Source organism: Quercus suber, unplaced genomic scaffold (genome assembly GCF_002906115.3).
Source record: "Quercus suber isolate HL8 unplaced genomic scaffold, Cork oak 2.0 scaffold_766, whole genome shotgun sequence".
Classification (NCBI taxonomy): domain Eukaryota; kingdom Viridiplantae; phylum Streptophyta; class Magnoliopsida; order Fagales; family Fagaceae; genus Quercus; species Quercus suber.
This window is the reverse complement of record NW_027070202.1, coordinates 28,803-55,258: the sequence shown is the minus strand read 5'-3', so window position 1 is coordinate 55,258 and position 26,456 is coordinate 28,803. Positions and strand designations below refer to the sequence as shown.

At 34.2% G+C, this 26,456-nt stretch overlaps 2 protein-coding genes across 2 annotated transcripts; one reads left to right on the top strand and one right to left on the bottom strand.

The window, feature by feature from the left end:
* Positions 1-2,495: 2,495 nt before the first annotated feature.
* LOC112000137 (serine/threonine-protein kinase ZRK1-like) lies at positions 2,496-3,239 on the top strand. The gene has a single exon (XM_065767024.1). The coding sequence runs from the start codon at positions 2,496-2,498 to the stop codon at positions 3,237-3,239; it is 744 nt and encodes a 247-aa protein (XP_065623096.1).
* A 7,862-nt stretch (positions 3,240-11,101) lies between these two features.
* Positions 11,102-13,164, bottom strand: LOC112000138 (serine/threonine-protein kinase ZRK1-like). Its single transcript, XM_024032248.2, has 2 exons — positions 11,801-13,164; positions 11,102-11,492 (listed from the first exon to the last, which is right to left on the bottom strand). The coding sequence occupies exons 1-2, from the start codon at positions 12,811-12,813 to the stop codon at positions 11,474-11,476; spliced, it is 1,032 nt and encodes a 343-aa protein (XP_023888016.2). The 5' UTR covers positions 12,814-13,164; the 3' UTR covers positions 11,102-11,473.
* Positions 13,165-26,456: the final 13,292 nt, after the last annotated feature.

The window sequence follows — 26,456 nt, the reverse complement described above, 5'->3', positions numbered from 1 at the left end:
GGCTATGTATCATAATGCTATAAGATCGTCGGTCTTGTCCCAACCCATTTCTCTCCATCAGCACTCAGCAGTCATCCTACTCCCATTTCTCTATATCCTCTCCAAGAGCTCGGGTACTTCATCTGGATTCTTCAAGGACTTAGGCAAGTAGTAGTGAGTTATGGCATTTGGTAAAATACCATATGAGCAGCCGCAAATCTATTAACCAAAATACCATACGTCTTATCATTGACAAGTCCCTTTCTCTTTGATATTTCATCAAGCACTTGGATCACGTCCTCGAAACGTTGTTATTTCACAAGGATATGAAGAATCTCATTGTAAACACCCACTTCCATTTCTCCCCTTTCTACAAACCCAGTTGAAAAATACATGAGCACATTCAGCACCAAGTCCTGGTTTGGAAATTGAATTTGAATTTCCGTTGGATATTTTCTTGTTAAAGTATATTCTCAATAGTTGGAAAAATGTTCTTTTACGGTTGGATAGTAGACTCCATGCTATGCCTTTTTGCATCATATCTTCCAATACCATGAAGCTATGCATGGCACCGGCCGCCTCCCCTGGCAAGAGCCCTAAAAAGGCCCAAAGACAGTTCATATAGAAATGTAAGATAAGTTAGATTAGGCATTATAAAACCTGAATTTATGATTCAATTCATCTAAAAGAGTAAAACTAGGAGTCACAGGACAGGAAGTGATGTGCATGAAATATATACAATTAGGTACTCTCATATTTACATATTTAAGTTTACTTTTATGCTATTTTTGTTATATATTATCTTTGTGTTGTAGCTAATAATGGCTTTACATGCAAAGTGGGACTATGCCATTTTGCTAAGCCAACATGAATAGACCTGGAAGGCATGAAGTAAAAGGAAAAAGAAAAGAAAAGAATAAAGAATAAGGGAAGAGTGATGTACAGGTGGCTTGTCCGCTTGTGGTCTTAAACTCTTACTAGAACATTTGTTGTGGGCCTTGCAATTACTTCATCAAGATACAAACAAGGAGCTTGTATTTGGAACATTTTAGTATTTTATTTTTTGTATCTTATTTCAATTACCATGAGTAGCTAATTTATAAGTAGAGTTTAAGGATGAAACATTGTTAAAGATTATCAGTAGTATTTATCTGATTTAATTTTTCCCACAATAGTTGTTCTTTAATGATTTAAATTGTTCTTACTTCATATCAATTGACTAAAATAGAATTCTAGATATGAGTTCAATCATGTTCTTCTCATGATTTAGGATTTGTATTAATTAATTGAATGCTTTGGTTTATTATTGCTTGATTATAAAATTGGATATCTCTTGTGATTTGTTTATCAATGAATACAAATGATAATTTGATTTTATACTTAAGAAGTGAAGAAGAGAATGCTTTAGATTTTTAAACATAAGTTTTAATGATAGTATTTTCCATAATAGCAAGATTGATTTCTAGATTATCATGTAATGGTTGGAAAAAATTAATGATCATAAATATATGCTGATATGAATTAACAAGGCAGATTCCAAAACCTTAATTCCTTTCTCTTGATTGTTTAATCTCTTTATTGCTTTTATATTATATCTTTTGCTTATTTGCTTAGTTTTAATTTCAAAACAATCTATTTTTATTCAATTAGATTAGGAGTAATTTGGTTAAGGTTTGATTAATTTTTCTACGTTCATTTAAGTCCTTGTAGATTCGATCTCATTTTTGTCAAATTATACTTCAGTACGGTTTGTGCACTTGCGAGTACTTTAAAATTTTACAACAAGAAGGTATTTTTTGCGCCAATCTCATCGTCTCACATAGGTGCATGAGACAGGCACATTTGCAGGGCTAGCCCAAGGCCTAAGCAAGTTAGGCCTAGGCCTAAGGCCCCACCCAAAAAAAATATTCCCCTTAGGGAAAAAGGCTCCACTTATAATGATTAAAAACCCAACTTTTTATAAAACTAGTAAGTTGCCCGTGCGATGCACGAATAATTTTGTAATATTTTATGTAAGATGGTTTTGGATAATATTGTGTATATATATTATAAAGAAAAAGTAAACTAAATTAGAGTAAAGAAACATATACATTTTAAGGTATTAAAAATTAGTTTAATAGCTTCATTGCATATTTGTACCCTTCTTAAGGTATGATTTTTTATTTATTTATTTATTTTTAAATCATGAAACCAAAAATAAATGCAAAAGAGTAACGGGACCATGAAAATTAATAAATTTGTGTTGTGTTCACATATTTCATACCATGAAATGAAAGTTTGTCCAACTCTCCGATCGTCTTCCCCATATTGATAGTGCGACATTATGACATGGTTTAGACAAATGTGTATACATGTGTCTTATAGATGATTTAAAATTGAACCATGGTAGAATATGGCTTTACATTGTGCACCAAATACTCTCTCTACTTATATACCCAAAACAAACACTATTTAACCAAATTACCCACCCCTAATTTAAAAAAAAAAAAAGGAAAAAAAAAAAAAACCCTGCAAAGATGAGCGCTTACAAAAATGTACTAAAGCTTATAGGATGCTGCCTCGAGACTCGACCTCCCATTTTAGTACATGAATTTGCTGCAAATGGTAGCCTTGCCAATCGAATCCAGGGCACTTGTGGCAGTCAACAACATCAGCCGTTAACATGGGCAAGCAGGTTAAAGATTGCAAGGGAGATTGCTCATGCAATTTCATATTTCCATACTGCATTCTCTAGACCCATCATCCACAGGGATATAAATATGCGAAATATCTTCTTAGACCAACATGATGTTGTCAAATTATCCAACTTTGAGTTTTCTATATTAGTCCCCGAAGGTGAGACTCATGTTCCAGTTGATTTGTTGTCTTGGTGTGTAAGATACATGTCTCCTGAGTATTTTGCTACGGGTAAGGTAACGGAGAAAGCTGATGTTTATAGTTTTGGGGTACTTCTTTTAGAACTTGTAAAGGGTATGAATTCAAATGATTTTACCCAATTGAATAATGGTGAAGGTGTGGACTTCTCCAAACCAAAAAAAGAGTGTGTTGGATTAGTAGTATGTATGCAAAATGGTGCTCAAGGTCGTTGCATTGTAGATCCTACAGTCTTGGCAGGGGAAGGGAGAGCTAGTACTACAGAGCAACAATTGCAAGCAGTGGTAGACCTTGCCTTCATATGTAGAAAAAGAGACTCAGAGACAAGACCAACTATGGTAGATGTTACCAAAGAACTCATGCGGATTGAGAAGCTTGTCCTATAATCACTTTTTTTAATCATCATTTTTCAGTTAGTCGCATGCCATACTTGGCTCTGTATAGCTTTATCTATATAACTTTATCTTATTACTTTTGATGTTATTTTTAGAGAAGCAATAAGGAAAACATCTTGTCTATGCCATTTCTCAAGTATTAACTACTTAAGAATGCTTCACCAAAGATAGTTTTCACTAGATGCCTAACTTTAGCATCTCTAAAATGTTAAGGAATTAATTTTTTTGATAAAGTTTAGCTACAAAATTGATTGTAGTTTAAGACTACAACCTTACTTAATATCTTTTTATTGGATATGAATTTTGACAAAACCACAATTGGATTACTTATTCTTCTTATATCCCTAATACTTGAAAAATTTCTAGAAAATTAAAGATCAATAACTATGTCATCAATAAATTGTTCAAATTGCAAATTTTTGTAGTTTAAAATTATGCATAAAATATAAGGTTATAGATCATATAGTAAATAACATCCGATTGATACAAAAGTTTACATGTATATTAAGAATGTAAAGAACCTCATAAAAAAAAATGTAAAAAACATGCAACTCAACGGTTAGATTTTCAAAATATGCAATAATATTTATTTTATTAAGTAAATTTGTAGCCTTATGCTTCAACCAAATTTGTAGCTAAATTTTGTCCTCAATCTTTTTCCTTTCTTATGGAAGTATTTACCAAACCACATGAAGTTCAAAGTCAAAGGAAGCATTACCTCTTTTGTCAAATGGATGGAAGGATGAGACCCACAAATGCTAGTCACAAACAATCATCCATCCTTATTCCTTAACACTGTTTCCTCTTTTTGCCTGCTCTCCTTCAACTTAATGTTCATGTCATATACCAATATTTTCTCCTTGGTTCTGGCACCATGCCCTTTAATGCCATCGCATTGAAAAAGCACAAAGCACCTTGTATTCTTCCCTTGCCATAAAGCCTATATATCATAATGCTATAAGATCGTCGGTCTTGTCCCAACCCATTTCTCTCCATCAGCACTCAGCAGTCATCCTACTCCCATTTCTCTATATCCTCTCCAAGAGCTCGGGTACTTCCTCTGGATTCATCAAGGACTTGGGCAAGTAGTAGTGAGTTATAGCATTTGGTAAAATATCATATGAGCAGCCGCAAATCTATTAACCAAAATACCATACGTCTTATCGTTGACAAGTCCCTTTCTCTTTGACATTTCATCAAGCACTTGGATCACCTCCTCGAAACGTTGTTATTTCACAAGGATCTGAAGAATCTCACTGTAAACACCCACTTTCTTTTCTCCCCTTTCTACAAACCCAGTTGAAAAATACATAAGCACATTCAGCACCAAGTCCCCGTTCAATGTAAGCCCGCATAGATCAAGAGCTTGCTCAATATCTCCACCGGTTTGTCCCTTCTAAATCTGAGGAGGTTATAGTTGGTTGGTCATCTGGGTCTTGTTGAAACTAGGTGGGATTGTCAGAAATTGCAATTGAATGCACAAACCAAGTTGTTTGGTCATGCCCAGGAAATTGCATTTGAATACTTTGGAAAAAGTTTCAGCATTTGGGTTCTTTGCACCATGAGACTAAAGAACGTTGGGAAATGAAGGGGCTTGTGTGAAATGGGAAGGTGAGAAGGATGGTTTCTGGGTTGGGTTTGGAAACTGAATTTGAATTTCCGTTGGATATTTTCTTGGTAAAGTATATTCTCAATAGTTGGGAAAATGTTCTTTTACGGTTGGCTAGTAGACTCCATGCTATGCCTGTTTGCATCATATCTTCCAATACCATGAAGCTACGCATGGCAACGGCCGCCTCCCCTCGCAAGAGCCCTAAAAAGGCCCAAAGACCGTTCATATAGAACTGTAAGATAAGTTAGATTAGGCATTATAAAACCTGAATTTAGAGCATCCACATTGGGCTTGCTATATGCCAAATGTGAGGCACATTTGGCATACAAGCCCAAAAAAGGCCAGCAACAGAGAGGTCATATGCTAAAATGCTAAAAAAAAGTTGACATATAGCTATAGTACCATCTTAAATGTAAGATGGTACTATGGCTGAATGTTATAAAAAAATAATTTTTTAATACTTTTTAGCCCGAAATTTCTCTCTCCTCTCACTCCATCACTCTCTTCAAACCGACATTCTTGCATGTGTAGATGACCCTCTCTCTTCAAACCGACAAAATTAACTTCCTTCAAGCTTCCCAGCGGTGAATCCACTTCCTTCGAACTTTAGCAAAATCAAGCTACCCAGCGGCGAATTGAGCAATCCGATTTTCATAAATTTTTGTTGTGTTTGTGGTTTCGGTGTTTGAGCTTGATTTGTGATTTGATCGGTGTGGGTTTCGGTGGCGTGGGTTTGATTTGTGATTTGTGGTTGTGGGTTTGTTTTGGGGTGTTCTGTGGGTTTGTTTTATGGTGGCTTTGGGTTTGTTAGTGGTGGCTGTGCTGTGTTGGCGGCGCTATATTGGCATTTTTTTTTTGTTTCAGCTATTGGGGTTTGTGGTTGTGGCTGGTGGGCCGACGGTGAAGGTGGTGGAAGTAGTTGTGGCTGGTGGGCTAACTGTGGGGTGGGTGTCTGTGGCTCCCTCGGAGTGGGTTTTGGGTTAGTGGGTGGCAGCGTGGGTTTGCTGCCTGGGGTTTTTTTTTTTTTTTTTTGGTGTTGACGGTAGATTATGGGTTTTTTCTGGTGGTGGTGAATGTGGTTGTTGAATAGAAATAAAGAGAGAGAAAGAATAACTAATGTGTTGTATTGTAAATGATGGTAATTGTGATATATATTATTTTATTACGTAAAAATATTATTTTAATGAGTAGAATAGGGAAATAAAAATTGGGATGTTGGGTGTATTGAAAAATTGTATGGTATAAGTAATAAAGTAATTTTTTGAAATGGTAAAATAAAATTAGATATAAGATTCGGATGTGAATGCTCTTAGATTCAATTCATCTAAAATATCTTCTCAAAAGAAAAAAAAATCATCTAAAAGAGTAAAAGTAGAGTCACGGTACAGGAAGTGATGTACATAAAATATATACAATTAGGTACTTTCATATCTACAATTATTTTTTTTTATATATTATCTTTATGTTCTAGGTAATAATGACTTTACATGCCAAGTGGGACTATGTCATTTGCTAAGCCAACATGAAGAAACCTGGAAGGCAAAAGTAAAAGGAAAAAGAAAAGAATAAAGAATAAGAGAAGAGTGACGTACAGGTGGCTTGTCCGCTTGTGGTCTTAAACTCTTACTAGAACATTTGTTGTGGGCCTTGCAATTACTTCATCAGGGTACAAACAAGAAGCTTGTATTTGGAACATTTTAGTGTCTTATTTCAATTACCATGAGTAACTAATTTATAATTAGAGTTTAAAGATGAAACCTTGTTAAAGATTATCAGTAGTATTTATGTGATTTAATTATTTTTACAATAGTTATTCTTTAATGATTTAAATTGTTCTTGCTTCATATTAATTGACTAAGATAAAATTTTAAATATGAGTTCAGTTATATTTTTCTCATGATTTAAGATTTGTATTAATTAATTGAATGCTTTGGTTTATTATTGCTTGATTATAAAATTAGATATCTCTTGTGATTTGTTTGTCGATGGATACAATTGATAATTTGATTTTATAGTTAAGAAGTGAAGAAGAGCATACTTTAGATTTTTAAACATAAGTTTTAATGATAGTATTTTCCATGATAGCAAGATTGATTTCTAAATTATCATGTAATGGTTGGAAAAAATTAATGATCATAAATATATGCTTATATGAATTAATAAGGCAAATTCCAAAACCTTAATTCCTTTCTCTTGATTGTTTAATCTCTTTATTGCTTTTATATTATATCTTTTGCTTCTTTTAATTATTTGCTTAGTACCACCGCACACCCTTGGTGCGATGGTCACTTCACAAGTATAAGTGCTTGTAGGGTGTGGGGGGTAAGGGCCGGGGTTCAAGTTTCCAGGAGGGAGCTTCACACACATATACACTTAGATTATGCTAGAATAAAATTCTATCTTGTATAAAAAAAAAAAAAATTATTTGCTTAGTTTATTGTAATTTCAAAACAATCTATTTTTATTCAATTTGATTAGGAGTAATTTGGTTAATGTTTGATTAATTTTCCTACGTTCATACAAGTCCCTGTGAGTATACTTCAGTACTATTCGTACACTTGCGAGTATTTTAAAATTTCACAACAAGAAGATTTTTCTTGCACTCGTCTCATCATCTCACATAGGTGCATGAGATAGGCACATATGCAAGGCCAGCCCAAGGCCTAGGCAAGTTAGGCCTAGGCCTAAGGCCCCACCCCAAAAAAATAAAAAATTCCCTTTAGAGAAAAAGGCTCCATTACTAATGATTAAAAACCCAAATTTTTATAAAATTATATATATATATATATATATTAAAGGTTGTGCCTTTTTTTTATTAGTGAGGATACTACAAAAGTACAAATTTTACTATTGACTTACAAATTGCCATGTTACTAATCACAAAAAAAAAGTGATTTAAACATTCATTAGTTAGATTGATGAATTTCATCAATGAGAGTCAATGTTACATCATATTGTGAACATTTTATAGTGCTTTAAGCGCATTTTTCCTTTTCATTTCTATTAATACTCTCTATGTATGAGACCAATAGAATCCTAACCCAATTGAAACCCTAAAATGTTTCAAAAAAATGTTGCAAATGTGTTAAATCATCAATTATAGATTAATCTTCTCTAATATTTTGAGACTTTAATTTTTGTAAATTGATATCCTACAAAGTCACATACCAAATAATATCTATCTCCCTCTCTTAAAAACAAGATATAAAATTAAAATTTAGATTTTAACTTTACTTAACTATGTATCGTTGTATATCCAAAATAAAGTTTTTTTTTAATCATAATATATTTTTATTTTTTTTTATTAATATTTATGGTTCAACTCAATGTTTCAAAAACCAGACTGGACCGACCTGTCTGACTGGTTCAACCGAGGACTAGATGCCAGTCTGGTCCGGTAAAAACCATGATTAACTGGGAAAAACTGGTAAAAATCGAGAATTGGAGGCAAATCCAGTTTTGCCTCCGGTCCAGTTTTTAAAACCATGGCTCAACTATGATATTCAACTCTTTATATGAAATTAACATTAGTTTAATTGGTATTCTTCATCAAATTATGTATTTAATGTATCAAATTAACCTAGATTTGATTAGTATTAAATAATTTTGTTTAATTAATATTCACATATTAAAAGTCTCACATAAAATTTTCATCTTAGACCCCCAAATAATGTTGGGCTGCTCCTGCACATATGAAATTTTTGCCACCCAACCATATCTATAAGTTTGAAAAAGTGAATACATTAAAAAAATTTATTTGAAAATAATCAATTAAAAACCCAAAAAAAAATCTTGCTTGTTTTTCGGCTACAGTTAAATCAACGACTAAAATTGGATCAACAAAGTGGAGTGAAAGAGTAGGAAACAACTACTAGCAAGGACAAGAATCAGTTAAATTCAAATTGCATAATAATACCAAGAAATATCGGTTAAAATCAAGCACTAGGAAAAAGATAGAATTNGGGGGGGGGGGGACATAGCAATTGATGGGGATATAATTATAATTGGTCAGGTCCCAAATTTTCATTAAATTAAACCTATAATTTTTTTTTTAATACAAGATATAAATTCTACTATAGCCTAATCTAAGTGTATATGTGTGTAAAACTCTCTCCTGGAAACTTAAACCCTGGTCCTTCCCCCCACACCTCATAAACACTTATAATTGTGAAGTGACTATCACGCCAACGGTGTGTGGTGGTTAAACATACAATATTTTACTTAAATTCAATAAATAAAATTGTTCTCATAAAGTGGAGTAATGCTAGGAAAATACTCATTCTCACAAGTCACACCCAATACATTAAAGGAAAAATAGAATACAAAAACAAATGTCAATTTAGAAACACTTAATTAAAAAAAAAAAAATTCTTTCTCCAAAAAAAAAAAGAAAAATTAATGTGGAAACCAAAATAAATATAACATAAAGAAACTAATAATGCATATTTTATGCCATAGAATCATCATCAAATTTTAAAAAACAATAGGTTGCCAATGGAGAGAGAGAGAGAGAGAGAGAGAGAGAGAGATGGTCAAGAAAAAAAAAGAAAAAAACAAAGTCATAAAGAGTAGATAAAGAAAAAATCAAACGTCATAAATAGACGTTAGACGTTAATTGGAAAAAAAAAGAGGCTATAAGGAGAAGTAAAAAGTAAAATAGAAATGTCCATACGGAGAATATTAAAAACTTTACAGTGTAATAAAATAAACCGTTACATTCACTTACGTTCATTTTAAATCAATAATAAAAAATTAAATACAATCATAGTACTAAATTTAAACTTAAAACTAACCAAACTTAAATCATAGAAACCATATTTCCAATCATAACTAAAAAAGTGACATTCTCCAATAATAATTGAAATTACATAAGAAATAAAGTTAGAAAATTTGAATATCCTTTTAAAATTGCATAAGAAATACAATATATATATATATATATATTTCATACACTATTACTTTTTGAAAATCTAATAAACGATGCTACCTCTCATTTAACGTCTTTATTATGCAAATCATCGGTTAGTAAATATACAATGGTAAGAAGCGTTACAAATAAGATTATTAAAAAAAAAAAAAAAGGATAAAATTAATTAACAACTATTATTATAGAGTAGTAGTCTATGGTTTTACGCATCTAAATAAGTGGAATATAAGGAGTTTACATAAAGGTACATGTAAAAATACAATCAAGTAAAACAAGTAAAATACAACCCTATGTTTAAGTAGAGATAAAACTAAAGGACAATTAAGTAAAAATACAACCCTAACTTCCACTAAAACAATGCCTAAAATTAGGGTCACTCTCCTGTTGATTTTCAAATTAATTTATTCACTTATAAATTAGATTATCAAAATAAAAATTATATACCACTAAAACAATGCCTAAAAGTTAGGGTCACTCTTCTATTGATTTTCAAATTGATTTATCCACTTATAAATTAGATCTCAAAATAAAAATTATTATATAAAATAAAAAAACATAGTTTTGTTTTTGCTACTACCACTAAAAAAAAAAAAAAAAAACCTCATTACATGCACTCGCATATATATATATATATATTATAATGCGTGTGTGTAAAGGTTTTTTTTTAAAAAAAAATATATATATATTTAATGAGATCACCAAAAAGAAAAATTTATCACGGTAATGCGCGGTTTTGCAACTGGTAAATGATTAAAATTTAACTGTCCAACGGACCCACACTTATTAGATACCTCAATAATGAGGAGGTTGGCAAGACACGAGTCTTTCTTGCCATTTTCATGGGCAAAGACTTTGAGCGCGTCTCACACGCTGAAGAAGAAATAACAATAAGGCTGAAGGGAATTACAAAAGTCTTCTTGCCATTTTCATGGGTAGAGACTTTGAACGTGTTTCGCACGCTGAAAAAGAAATAAGGCTGAAGGGAATTAATTGAGACCATTTGGTTATAAGAGAACAACTAAAAGAGAGACACAACTTGTGAGAGAAAAATAGTGTTAAGTAAAAGAAAAAACAAGGATATTTTTCTTTAGCCGAAAGACATATAAAAGAGATTTATTGTAACCGATTTAATAATAGTGAAATTATTCAGAGTTTGTTCCATTGTTTTACCTTTCAAGGAGAAAAGGTTTTCCACGCAGTTCTTGAGTGTAATTGCTATTTTGGGTTGCTAATTTTTGTGAAAATATTCTTGGGACCTAACACGCACGCCAGTTACTAAGACTATCTAATTTGTTTGCATTCTTTTTATTCAAACAAAAGAACAATTATCAAACTCCTTTGCCAATACCAATTTATTCTCCAGTTCTTATAGCATCAATACAATATACATATGCACCAATACAATTTCATCTCTTTAGAAATCTAAATGCCCAAAAAGTTAGCCTGAGCTACTACTGCTATTGGTGACCCACCTAACTTTTATATTACCTTCCCAATCACGGATTGAAAAGATATACAAGCTCTGTCATCATTCAGTTGCATCACTATTAAGCTTCAAGAGGCCTTTCAGAGACTTCCTTTACTGCTTGGCTTTCATCATTAGAAACATTCCTCTTGAATGATGCAGAAGGATGCTCTTCAAAACTCTCATGAAGTTTTAAATTCTACAAATCTCCCAAATGCTCATCACCCAGTCTGTGTGAACCTGTGTGATTGAGAAATACCAATAGCTGATCTCATAGAGAATTCTCCTCTATTACTTAAGATGCATACCAGTTTATTAGGACTGCTTCTTAGTAGCGCGAGGATTTGATAATAGCATTAAATGGCTCTTCATCAAATAAGCTTTTTTAACTATTCTAAATTCTATCCATGGTCATTTGTTTGAAAATGAAGTAAATTTTGTTTGTTGTTGTGCCTAAAACATTTGGATATGCAATAATGCAAATCTGTTTATCTATAACAGATAATTAGATGAACTCAAATAAGTAAACAAGTAGTCATGGAATGAACCTCTCCATTCGCCTGAGTTGTTTGGTGACATCCACCATAGTTGGCCTTCTTTGTGGGTCTTCCTCTGTACATGATAAGGCAAGGTCCAGGAAAGCTTCCAATTGCTGCTCTAAAGTAGCACCTCCTTCCCCATCTTCTGCCAAGATTGTAGGATCCACAATCTCGTTTATGGAACTACTTTGAGCATGGTAATGTGTGTATGCTACTAAGGTAGACTCTTCATCAATTGTCAATCGGGTTATATTATAAGAATCCTCTCCAGTTAAAAGTTCTAGAAGAAACCAACCAAAACTATATACATCAGATTTCTCATTTACCTTGCCTGTTGCTTTAAGCTCAGGGGAGCAGAACCTTAAATTCCGAAAGCCGTGATAAACTTCCACATCAGTTTCACCTTCGGGAATTGATACAGAGACTAAAAAGTTGGACAATTTGGGAACATCATGTTCATCTAAGAAGATATTTTCCATATCTATAGCCATGTAAATGACAGGTCTTTGGAAGGCAGTATGGAGATAAGAAATTGCATGAGCAATCTGCCTTGCAATCTTTAACCTTCTCTCCCACACCATCGGCTGATGATGTCCTTGAGTAACACGTGAGACATAAATACGATCAGCAAGGAAACCATTGGCCGCAAATTCATACACAAAAATGGGAAATGGAGTCTCGAGACAACACCCTATGGGCTTTAATACATTGCTGTGAGCACTCATTTGTGCAGAAATCACTAAATCATTGATGGCTAAATAGTCTGAAGAATGCCTAGTGAGAATAATTCGTCCTTCAAAAGAACCCTTGTACCAATACTTTCCCAGATGTTCAGAATAGTTGTTGCTTGCTTGGCGGAGCTGTTGAGCGGAGAAGGTACGGATGGGAGTAGGCTTTCCATTGCAGCACACAATCAGCTTCTCAAGTAACTTGGCTCCATTATCAACAAATGCTCTCTCTCTTTGTTTTCTTTGCTTTCTTCTTCTATTAAAGAAATGATCTCTCAACCTACTCCTCTGCATAGCTTGAATGCGGAACCTTGCTCTCTGCTCTTCTCTAATCACTGGGAATTTTTAGAATAGTAGTGTAGAGGGAGGGAGGCTCAATGGGCTTATAATTCATGAAGTATTGAAGTAATTTCAGGGAAGTTTCATGGAAAGTAAGTGGGGGCTTTCCTGAATAGCCGATCAACAAAACATAGTCAAACTAGGCTCACATAGCTTTTTGTGCCTGCTCTGCTCAGTGCTCATAGGGAATTTTTAGAATAGTGCTGTAGAGGGAATGGGCATTATTCTATTCTATTTATAATTTAAGTAAGTTCAGGGAGGTTTCATTAGAGTAAGTGGGGCTTTCCTCATTATCCGATCAACACAACTTCGTCAAACTAGTTAGCTGAGCTCACAATTTGAAAATTTCAACTTGTTGCTCACCGCGTGTTGGTAGTGGCTAGAGAGGAGTGAGGTGGATTGTTACTTGGAGTGTGCATAGGCTGCATTACCAGAATAGTAGTCATGCTGGGAACATTAACATTTTCTAAAATGAAAACTAAATATAAAAAGGTAAAAAAAAAAAACATCAACAAAAAAACGAATAAAAGAGAAGTAAGAGATTGTTTAGATTTGTTTGGTTTCACTCTCCATGGTTCCGGAAACAGAGGACATAGTTATTCAGTTATTGTACAGAAACAAATTTTATTTCTCAAACAAGTAGAGATAACCAAGAATTTGAAGCATAATTAGTAGTTGTTCTGTAAAGTGAAGGGGATTTCTATGCATAGGGACAAGGGGGAAATTTTAGCATCAATTCTGGTGTTAGATGTTATGGTCTAACAAAACAGTAAAGTATTCAACTTAGATTTTAGATGCCTGTTTTGCAGCATGTGCTTCAGCTTAGACATCTCTTCAGTTAATGCAGCAAAAAGAACCATTTCAATAAATGATTTATTGTGAGATGAGTGTAGTGCCGGCTGAAGCTATAGGCCATTTAGGCCACCGCATAAGGCCCCCACTTATAAGAGGGTCCCCAAATAGTAATAATATATTATATAATATTGTTTTCTCATCTGAAAAAAGAATTAAATTAAAAAAAAAAAGATTACAAATGGCCATCATCAAATCCCATCAGGCCATGAAGGCCCGTTTCTCACAGAGGCTCGTTTCTTACAAAAAAAAAAAAAAAGATTACAAACGACCATCACCAAATCCCATCAGGCCATGAGGCCCGTTTCTCACAGAGAAAAAAAGCTGAAGTGACAATGTGATATGAAGGCTAATCCCATCAAGCCATCACCAAATCTTTAGCTTGCAAAAGAAAAGATTACAAACGGCAAAAATCTTTAGCTTGCAGAAGAAAATATTACAAAAGGCAGAAAGAAGAGACAAATAAGAAAAGGCAGAAAAAAGAAAGAAGAAAAAAAACACCCACTCTTTGACTCTCTCCATCTTGATTCTAAAAAAAAAACACTCTTTTTAGTTGGTTTTACTTACTCATCAATTGGTGTTGGCAATAGACTTGGTGTGTTCACAGATCTTCATTTCAAGTTCGTTTTTGTTTTCTCTTCCTTTGCCTCTTTCGTCTTCTTCATGTTTGCTGTTGTGCTGGGTGTCTGGGGTTTTTTTTTTTTTTTCTTTTGAAGAGGAGTTTGCTCATTGATGCTGGGTTTTTATTCTTCTTTTTAGCTGAACTTTAGTTTAGTTGTACACTTGTACTCTTCACTCTTTTTTGTTTGTTCACTTAAATTTTGATTTCTTTAGATTTCTCTAGAAGGCTATGGAATGGTCCGTGTGGGGCCAAGAAGTCAGACAGGCCCAGCCCACTTCGAACCAGGCCCAAAAGCCCACGTCGAGGAGGTACGTAGGGTCCTTGGATGAATGTAAGAAGCCCAATGCCCAAGAAACTGGTCCGAGGACGATTCTGTCCTCGGACGTCCGAGACCATCAAGTAAACGCGCAACCCCCCATCAAGGGGGGGTCTTCCTGAATACTCAAAGAGGAAAGAGCAAGTACCACACGTCAGCAATGGAAGCATGGTGGAGGAGCAAGTCTAGGACGAACTGTCACCTCTACATTAAACGCCCACAACTAACATCCTGGCCGCATTAATGTGGAGAGGACTCCAAAACAGTGCTGTCTTGGCTGCTGCAACTCACAGGAGGAATGCGAAGGTGGCTAATGGGACAAGCACTCAAGTAGTGGCCTGGTTGCTCAACAAGTGTAGGGCTAAGATCAGTTGAGAAAGGGATATATAATGTAAGTAGTCCCTCTTAGAGAAGGGGGGAGAGAAAAAAGAGAAAGAAAGAAGAAAGAGGAAGACAGTAGCAAGCGGTATTCTACTAGAAGCAATTGTAACCAATCACCAAAAGAATAACAAGAACAGCAAGCCTCAAAGAGGAGGGCCGAGGAGCATCATTGTTCATCTTTATCTACGTTCACACTATTTGAATCCACGAATAACCATGCATGGCCGTTGTACCCCTTATTAGGGCCTAGTTCTTGATCCCGCCCTCTATAAATTTATTAAAGGGCTAGCTGGGCTTGGGTCCACTCTCTCGACACGTGGGAAGACCTGAACCTGGTCCCTACAGTCCAAATGGACCCACTTAAAGAGTTAAAGTATGGGAGATGCTACGTCCATAACATTTTTACAACATTTTCACAATAAATTACAGGCGGTTAGTTGTTATTGGTTCAAATTTGAATCTAACACTAACATTACTTTTTTACCCCAACAATAACAACCAGTAAACAACCTTCCACTTAGGACTTATTGTAAAAATATTGTGGACATATCATTTCTCTTAAAGTATTGATTCTAGACTTCTAGTCTTACACACTTTTTTTTTTTTTTTTTTTAAGAAATCAGATTTAGTGGGATGGAAAATTTTAATTAGTAATTTTGCCTCTCAAAAAGAAAGAAAAATCAATTTTAATTGAAAAAAATATATGAATTTATAATTAAATATAATAAAAGGCCCCGTTTAAAGCTTTCGCATAGGGCCCCCAAATTCATTGGGCCGGCCTGGTGAGATCATAGGAATGATTATGAGAAGGATCCTGTGGGATGCAATTTGAATTTAAGCAGGCCCAAATCATAAACTCAATTTGTTGATAAAATTCTTTTACATTTCATCATACAAGCCTTCTCAGTTCACTAGTGAATGCATTACATTTCCTGCTTTTGATTTGTACCGAAACAAATGGAACTTCATTCTCTTAATGGATGACTTTTACATTAAGATTGATTATATATATTGGCAGGCAAGTAAAAAGATTACAATTCTAGAAGGCAAATGAACAGCTTGCCTAGGGTACCCTCAAATAGCATTCTTATATATATCTAAAGAGAGTTCTTAGTCATTTTTTTGGGAATAGAGGTGGGTTAGAGAATCGAAAGTGGGCTATGAAATTTATGGATCTTAATGCCAGGATTTAGAACTTCTTATTGGTTGTTCTAAGAGTAACAGTAAATTTATGAATATTGTAAATTTATCAAAAGAAAATGTTAAGACCATAACTTTTGCCACAACTTACTCGTGTGACAAGTTTTGAGTGATGGAATAAAAGTAGTGAGTCCACAACTCCACCACTCATAGCTTGGCACGTGAGTAAGTTGTGGCAAAAATTGTAGTTTTAGTATTACTCTTTATCACACTTGTTGAATGTACGAAAAGGTTTAGCAGCTAATTTGGTTTTATTGGTTAAAAGATCAGAAGAGAGATAGACCAATGATACAAACTAAATTATTAAAAAAAAGGTTATGAACTCATGCACAGACTTGGGCATGGAGTCGTGTATTTGGGTTCTTAAGAATAGTATTTGGCCATTCTCATTACCTGCAAGCAGTAAGCACTAAATTAAGTTGCTTCCTGCCTGGGATTCATGCATGTAAATATTTGTATCTAAATCACGTATTCATATGCATCAAGAACCCTGAGACTTGGCAGCACAAAACCACAGATTGCATCTTAGAAACACAGACTTTTCACATAGAACGTGGTTAGCTTCTTTTTTTTCATATGATCTTCCACCGCAAGGCCCAAAAGTTTTTCAACAAAATCATTAGTATATATAGATAGGCTAATTTCAGAAGTTTGGCCCAATAAAATTAAACTTGGCCCTCCCTTAACAACATAAAAAAAGCCCAACAACACATATTTAGCGGAAAAATAAGCCCAATCAACAAATTTTATCAACAAAATTTTGAAAATTAGCCCATTTAACCCTTAAAAAAATGGGACAACCCAATCAACTCCAATAAATACCTTCAATCAAAAACTAATGAATAAGTTATACAGATGCTATAAACTAAAATTCTTAAAAAAAAAAAAAAAAAAAAACTAATGATGTTCCTGATACAAACTACAATTACATGTGAACAAGAGATCTTATAGATTTCCCATTTGCCACAAGTACACGTGTTATCATGTAACCTTACTTCATGACTATGGTCTCCCCTTAAGAGCTGTGTGGATATAGGTTGTGCAAACTTGATATACACCATTTTGCTGGTGAAATGACCTCTCATAATGTTTGAGCCCCTTTTTTATAATTTGCTTCATAGGTCTCCATGGCATAACTGCTAAACTTTTAACCATGTGCGAGATCACCCAATATTTTAGTGTGCCGATTATTGAAATAGGCAACAAGTTTGCACCAAATGTAGTCAACCAACGCAGATATTGGTAGTCCACGTGTACCTTAAGAACTCCATTGAAACACTTCGATATATTGGTAGTCATTGCCCTATAACAGCGTCCATGATCATGTGACAGTGTCTACGTCTCTAAATCCTCCTTCATTAGATATGAGTATGGCTTTTTTTTTCTCTGTATTGGGATTCTTACTGAATTTGAGTTCAGCTTCCTTAAGGAAATCCAATATTTTATCAAGTTTGTGAGCTTGAGTAGCATATCCTGCTTTCAAGACTAGAGACTTTAAGAATGGGTCCTTGAATTGAGTGTTGAAGTTGATAGCCACGTGTCTAATGCAAAATCAATGATATACCGGTACATAATCATGGGCCACTCTGCAATGGATGATATGATAGCTCTATGTAAGTCAGATATTATGCAAATGCCAGACTTGGGTTCCACATCTTGTATCACGGTCTGCAGGCAAGATAAAAACCATCCCCAACTAGCCCCTGTCTCATCATCCACAACCACAAAGGCAAGCAAAAAAATCTCATTGTTAGCATTAGTTGCCATTGCAATCAACAACTTTCCTTTATATTTTCCATAAAGATGAGTTCCATTAATACTAATTACTGGCCTACAATGTGCAAATCCAGCAATGGAAGGAGCGAAAGCCCAAAACACATACTTGAATGTAACAATACCTAGTGTGTCCCCATTGATCAATTGATAAGACACTTGTGTACCCAGATTGCTATCCTTATATGCTAACAACAACTTCTGCAACTTTTGGTACGACTCTTCCCAATTCCCATGTATGTTTGCAATGATCTTTTGTTTTGCATCTTGTATCTTGTAGTACGATATTTCGTGTTGAAACCTTTCCTTCATCAAGTTTTGGAGATCTTTTATTTTGCAAGTGTGATATTCAAGTACATATTTATGAAGTTCTTGAGCAGGAAAATTTGAATCCGTCATTCTACCATCTTTGTTCACTCCAACTGATGGACAAGTGTGAGGACTGTTGTATATTGTGATGGCCTATAGTCCGTTAAGTTTCNAAAAAAAAAAAAAAAAAAAACTAATGAATAAGAGTATATAATCAATAAACTGTAAAAGCTAAGTAGCACCTTTTTTTTTTTTTTTTAAAGAAGAAAAAAGCTAAGTAGTAAATTTAGTTTCCTCAAAAAAAAAAAAAAAAAATTGTAGTAAAGTTAGATTTTTTACTAGCTAGGAAATGACATAATCATAAAAGAAACAATATTTATTGAAATAGAGAAATAATAGTAGTATGGGCATAATTTGGTAAATAGTACATTTTTGGAAAAAATTCGGTGATTCAGCTGCTTTGAACTATTTATTAGTTAGACTATTTTTAGAACTAATTTGCAAACTCAGTTCAACCCAAAATTGACTTTACTACACCAAGGCCAACCAATATAAGTCTAACGTGGAATTAAAAAAAAAAAAAAAATAAAAAAAAAAAAAAAAGAAGACCATGTGGAACTCAAGTTTATCGAACTTGAGTTCCAGCCCGTTAAAAGTTTACCTAGATGAAACTCGAGTTTAGTAAACTTGAGTTCTAAACAGGCAAATTTTTTTAGAATGGAACCCGAGTATAGTAAACTCAAGTTCCAGGCCAGAGAATTTTTTCACTTTTTGATTTTCACAAACTCATATCTCTCTCTCTCTCTCTCTCTCTACCTCTAGTCTCTCTCACTCACACAGTATGCCGTTTCTTTCACTCTCACTCTCACTCTTGCTCTCCCCCTCACTCTACCTCGTCTTCCTCAATCCCTTGTCTCCCTTAGTCTCGCGGCTCTCTAAATGCCTCCTCTCTCTGTCTCTTATATTTGCTCCACCACTGTGTCTTCCTTAGCTCTTGCTCATCGGACAACAGCCTTTCCAAAGAAAACATCTCTTTGTAAATTCAGAAGTTACCACACTTTGACAAGGAAATAGCTAAACTAAGGATGCTAGGTATAACAAAAGTCGATGCTTATAAACTATGCCACAAAGTTCAAAGGCACTAGAATTAGAGATATTGGTAGATGTTCACGTGCGGTGTCCAATGCTTGTCTACTAAAAATATGAAAACATAGATACATCATAAATATGGCATCATTTAGTTCAACTACATGTTGTTTTGCACATTTTCTAATTATGGGAGCAATGAAAAAAATATAAGGAAGAGAGGGGGTGAGAATAACAAGAGTATAATACCTTTCTCTTGCACAAGGTAGCTTCAAAATAATAGGCCCAAATATGTAAAGCTAAAATAGCAACCAAATACTTTACCTAGGATAATTGAATGCATGTGTTGCTTACCTAGTTTGGAACATGACTTCTTGTTGATGCACAAATCACATTCGGACATCTTCTGCGGTTATGGCCCTCTTCATGACACACTCCACATTTCAGCTTGGGTAATTCTCCTCTTCTAATCCATCTCAGTCCCTGTTCTTATTGTCATAGGTCGACCTTGTCTCGCAACATATTAGGGTCAGGGTAAACTTTGGGCTAGGCAACCCATTGCGAGAATGCTTGGACTTTCCATGCACATGACTCATTCACGCACTTCACACATAATCTCTGCTAGTTGAACCACTCAATTATATAAATTTTGTTGTTGTCCATAGAGTACACTATTAATGCCTGCCTCACTGCCTATTTATTAGGGAAAATCAACATTTTTCTAAAATTCATTACCCGCACCCAACTTGATGAAAATGGTATCTCAACATTTGAAGGAACCACTATATTATCCCAAGTGTTTGCATGGAATGGTGGGCCATGAGCTTCGTAGGTAGGGACTATACTCGTAACATGTTGCACACCTATATGATCGCCTATATCATTATGAAACTCCATAGCATCATCATCATGATCATCCACAACATCATTATGAACATTGTCAGCATTTTCATAGTGATCACATACTTGTGGAAGTCATCTCTTTCAATCATCTCTTCATACTCATCTCTACCATGATCAACATCGCCTTCGTCTTTCCCCTCCCCCCTTAAAGATTGAATACATTCTTGTCGATAACTAGATTCGCAAACCTTCGTTAGAGTTGGTGTCTTGAGACATGGTAGTATATAACCCCCAACTGTGGTGCATAGGGTAAGAGTCGAATGACCATCCGCATTTAATGATGGTAATTCTTCCTCTCCACCACCTTCCAAAGTTGTTTGTTGCACATCTTCACTACTAACTTCTATATGAGGCTCCACACTTATATACAACTCAGCAGCTTTTAACTGAGGCATAGAGTTCGTCCTGTCAAACATAATCTTAACATGCTTATTTCCTTTTATTTCAATAGTGTGAAGACAATGCGGTCACTTAAAACTACATGAGGAGCACGATATATAATTTTTATGTTAGGAAACTAACGGTCCAAATCAAGCTCTTTCATAATTTTCTTTTCCAACTTCTTCAAATTGATCTCTCGCCATTTTTTTAGCTGAATAATCTCTAACTTTTTACCAAACTCTTCATGCATCACTCCATGAGTCACATCACTATGGGGCTCCCCACCATAATATAGATATAAATCAATTGAACTCATTACAAGCCTATTCAAAGTCAAATAAGTTTAATAAAAGTTATGACAAGTATAACACTTTTATCCGATATGAAATATAAAATATTGTCTCCAAGGAAATATAAAGATAACATTGTATAGTCCACTAAACAATTATAAACAATTGAAATTTTATTATCTCAAAGCAAATATAAAATATAATACTGTATGGTTCGCCAAGTAAAAATAACATTGTATGGTCCACCAAATATAACATTGGAGATAATATTTTTGAAATTTTCAAGCAAATTTTTATCAAAGATAGCATTGTATGATTAATAAAGCAAATATAAAACATTGTCTCCAAGTAAATATAAATATTTGAATTTTTATATTCAAGCAATTTTTATATGGTCACTAACCTTTAAAAATTAAAACTTGTTACACCTTACTAATAACAACCCATTACAAATAACAACACATTGCAAATAATAACAACATGTTACCCATACAAATTACAAATAACAACCCATTACAAAGAAAACCCCATTACGTATTGCAAAGAACAAATAACAACCAGTTACAAATACAAAAATAAATAAATAAATAAAACAGTACAATTACAAACAACACATTACTCATAAACACAATAAAAGTGGTATGTGTATATATATCTACCAAATGAAAACTTATATTAACTAGGTCTAACCAAAAAAAAAAATTTAATGTTCAAATATTTACCTACAATTGAAGAAGAAGGAAGCTTTTAATTTTGTAGAATGATAAATGAAAGTTGCTGGCTGTGAAGTAAACCAAGAGGGTTTTGGGTGTGGGAGAGAGCTGGGACAGGCACTATCTATTAGAGTTTGTATTTGTGAGAACACTGAGTGATTTGTCAGTTAAAAACAGAGACAAATGGGGTAGGTGTGAAATTAATTGGAACTTGAGTTCCATTAAAAAAATTTACCTGCTTGGAAATCGAGTTCCACGCGGGTAAATTGTACGTCATGGAACTTGAATTTAGTAAACTTGAGTTCCATCTAGGTAATTTTTTTTAACAGGCTAGAACTCGAGTTTGATAAACTCAAATTCCACATGTTTTTAATTTTTTTTTTAATTTTTTTTAATTCCACGTTAGACTTATATTGGTCGAACCTTGGGTGTAGTAAAGTCGATTTTGGGTTAGAACTCGAGTTTTCCAAATTCGAGTTCCAAAAATAATCTAACTAATTAAATGGGTTCAAATGCAAGCTAGTCACCGAATTTTTTCCTAAAAATGTACTATTTACCAAATTTTGCCAGTAGTATGCTTTTATTGTTTTGGATAAAAGTTGGTGCCTTTTAAAGTGGAGTTGGTTTGATTCTTCGAATGATTAATTGCTGAAAATTGAAATTTGAACAAATTAGTTGATCATGGCGTTGTGTGAATTGTAGAGCAATGTTGTGTTGTGTGCATAGCACATGTTTTCTGTGTATGTGCCTCTTTCTATTTGTTCAATTATTTGTTTATTTGTCATTTGTCATTAACGTTTGAAAAATGAGTTTTTCACACTCTTTGATTTCATACAATGAAAGGGAAATTATTTTGACATTTAGGCTCCATTTGGTTTGCATTTGCGTTTGGAGCATCTGCGTTGGCTTCTTTTTTTTTTTTTTTTTTGACCAGTGCCTCTTGCACTATTCACGGGACATGAACAGTCCAAATAGGCAAATGAATAGTAACCCATGTGTGAACAGTAACTTATTTATTTATTTTTAATGTTTTCAGTTTTCAATAAAATAAGCGGTATCCAAACGCATACTTAGCATGAATTTAATTATTGATGATTTATGAGATTTAAATGAATGTTGAGTTCTCTTTTAATAGATAATTGTATTATAATGTATTAAGAAACAACTATTTTGTGTTATTTTATTTGTAAATAGTTTGTTAATACTAAATGGATACATATTTGGATTTTCATGATTTTTTTGGAGTTTATACTTCGCCCCCCTCTCAGTCAAACCCGCAGCTCTCAGTCAAACTCACGGCTCCATCTCTATTCCATCAACCATGGAGCAGCTTGCGAATCTTTTGGATTGCATTTCATGGAGTGGGGTTGGTCCGGGGTTAATGGATGCAGCTACTAAAGTTGCTTTACATTCTACCCAAAAAAAAAAAAAAGGTTGCTTTACAAGTGGGAAAACCACTGGGTGGAGTAGAGAATTGTAAGTGGACTATGAAATTTATGGATCCTAATGCCAGGATTCGGAAATTCTTATTGGTTGTTCCAAGAGTGTCACGCACTAAGAAAATTTGTGAATATTGTGAATTTATGAAATGCTTTGCGATTTTGTTGAATGTGCAATAAGGTTCAGTAGGGAGTTTGGTTTTGTTGTTTGACAGGAAAGAAAAGAGAGAACAATGTTATGAACTCTTACACTAACTTGGGCGTGGGGTCGTGTATTTGCATTCTTCAAGGATGTGACCTGGTCATTGTCATTATCTGCAAGCACTAGAGTTGAGAAGAGAGGCAAGTGCATCTCGGAAACATACTTTTCCCATTGACTGTGCATAGCCTTTTCTTATGATCTTACACCGTCCATGGAGCAGACTCTGAATCTTTTCGATTGCACTTCATGGAGTGGGGTTGGTTCTGGGCTAATGGATGCTCCAACTAAAGATGCTTTACAAGCATGAAAACCAGTGGGTGGATTTAAGATTGGCAAAGAAGCTGGTGAATGGACAGCCTCAAATTTTCATCCGTATCAAGCTTGAGAAACTTACCTTACTTGCAGGTAATACTATCGTTGCTGCTATATCACCAGATTTTGATACTACTCACTTGCATGGATTGCTTTTTAATAGTGCAGGAGGAATTTTTCTGATAGAACTGATTGTAGTTGCTCTTCCCGTTTGTATTGTTACTCTGGATGAGGTTTCGAAATTAAGATATTAGCATTCATTCAACTGGAATGGATAGGGTCAGAGCTTCATGTTCCCTTCCTTTAGTGAACTATGACTGTGGTACGTTGTCCAAAGGAGAGATTGCATCTATGGACGGTTTGCAGCAGTAACTCAGAGGCTTTGGCTTATTTAGCAGAATTTAATTTATCTCCTTCTTAGTGACAAGGTAGATGTGAAACTGAACTGCAAAGTATTCTTGGGGCAGTTTCTCCATAATTTTTGCAGCTGACAACCAGATTGATTGTTATTAGATTCGTTTTAAATCCATTTGATTTGTGTGCAATAGATGTAATTTTGTATAGAATGTTGCACACAAAACCATTCTGCGATTTGGAAATGGATACTTTGATATATCTTTGGAGTGCAAAAAAATATTTTAAATTCCTGGCTCATGATCTGTACTTTGTCACATTTCAGCTTGGAATCAGTCGACTGAATCTGGTTACAAATCAAGAAATTGTCTTTTACAGTTAATTTTATGATGCAGTAAAAATGAGTCTCACCTATTGCTTTCTTTAATTAGTGAGCAGCCAGAATTACCGTTGTTGATTTTCTAATTTACTTGCTGATGTCAAGCCAAAAAAAAAAAAAAATTATTTGCTGATGTGTACTCATTCTTTGTACCTTATGCTGCTTTTTACTTGGTTATGTTTTGCAGGTAATCTGGAACTATGAAATGGTTAACATTTATTTATTTTTAATATCAAACAAACCATGAACAATATGGTCATAGGATAAAATAGAATGTGGCAATTACATGTCAATTAATCAGGAATGGCCTGTGAGAAGGATGAATATTACACCCATTTCCATGAACAATACTTTGCTAACGAAAAAACTTAAATTGTTATTTTTATGCCTGTTTTTTTCTCTCTTAAATAAATGAAGTGATGCTTTGCATTGTCAATAATGGAATAATGCTATATATGAATTAAGGCTCTCTAAATTAACAAATACCTAGTGATACTAGTGCCTTATCGTATAGTAAAGAAGGTGATGCTAAGTTTGGAAATTCATGTCTAGTATAGGATGTTGTGTTTGTTGATGATTAGGGTTGATTTTATTTTGTTAGCATTTCAACTTGTGGCTCTATGCAGGCTTTGGTATCTGGGAAGCTAGCTCGAGTTGGAGTTGTTACTGAGGGGAGTGCTTGCTACAGTTGCTCATGTCCCTATTGATGCAAATGCCTTGTGGTGATCCCTGATAATACTATGATTGGGAATGCATATTTGGAATGTGTTTTCAATGAGCAGAGTTCTGTGACCAATGACTTTCTAATATTCCTGCAATGATCTTCAACGTTTACATTATTGACTAGTGAGGGAAAATATACTCCATGGACCATTTGATAGCAGCTAGACAAACTTAGGTATACTTGATTCAAAGCTGTGTACAAGGATGATTGAAATCATTTTATCAAGTGAAGTTGAATGAATTAATTCTATTATAGCAATTATTATGGTCTACAGTAATGTCAGGAAGAAATACGTTTGCCTGACAAATTTGAGTAGTTAGTTAATTTTACTGTGAATAAGACTCTTAGGGCATCATTGTAGAAGGATATTAACAATGAATATTCCTTATCTTCCTTGGCTTTGCCTTCTAATCTCTAACCTTTGAGCCATTACAGACAAGAAAATATTTTGAAAATCAACCAAGTTCTTCCTTTTAATCTCTTAACTTTTGAGCCATTGTGAACTAGGAAGACTTGAAATCAAACTGTTGGAGTGCCTAAAACATTTGGATACGCAATAATGTGAATATGTTGTTTATTATTAACTGGTCTCACTCTCCTATTATTATACATCAAATTCAAATCATTTTAAAAGACAACAATCACAAGACAAAGGACTCAATGCATTGCATGACTAAATGAACACACCAACCAAAATTTCCATTGTTATTAAGCAACTAGCAAAAGCAAGTAGAATTCTTCAACATTGAGAATATTATTATAACCACAAACATGTAATAATTCAAAAATAAAACTCGTTATTGTGGCTCTTAATGTCCATCCTTGATCCTCCATGATCCAGGGGCCTAGCATCCACACCAACAAAACTCTTTTTGTCTTTGTGTGTGTGTGTTCATGCTATTGTTTGTGACTATCCTTTGTGATAGTGGGATAAGACATTTGTATATGTATTACAATGCCAAATATCTCTCAGCTTAGATTGATACCCAAGGTAATTGGATTAGAGTTTTTGGGCATCAAATGAGTTAGTGTGACCTAGAGTCTTGACTTGGCTATTTCTCTCCACTTCTATCCAATTTTCAAGCAGCCCTATGCAGCTATATTTCCCTAGAAAAGTTCTCTCAGAAGGTGTGCCTTCTGAATTTAAGAGGATAACAATGAACTGGAGTAGTAACACTAGAGAAGGACTAAGCACATCTCTATTTGTAAGGATAATGACATTTTTGTTTCATACTTTTCAGGACAACAATATTTATCTCATTCAAAGGGAAGATGTTAACTGCAATTATTTCAGTTAGACAATTAATTGTGAGGCAATAAGTTATTTAATGAATTTTTTACCCAAATTCACATGAATGATTA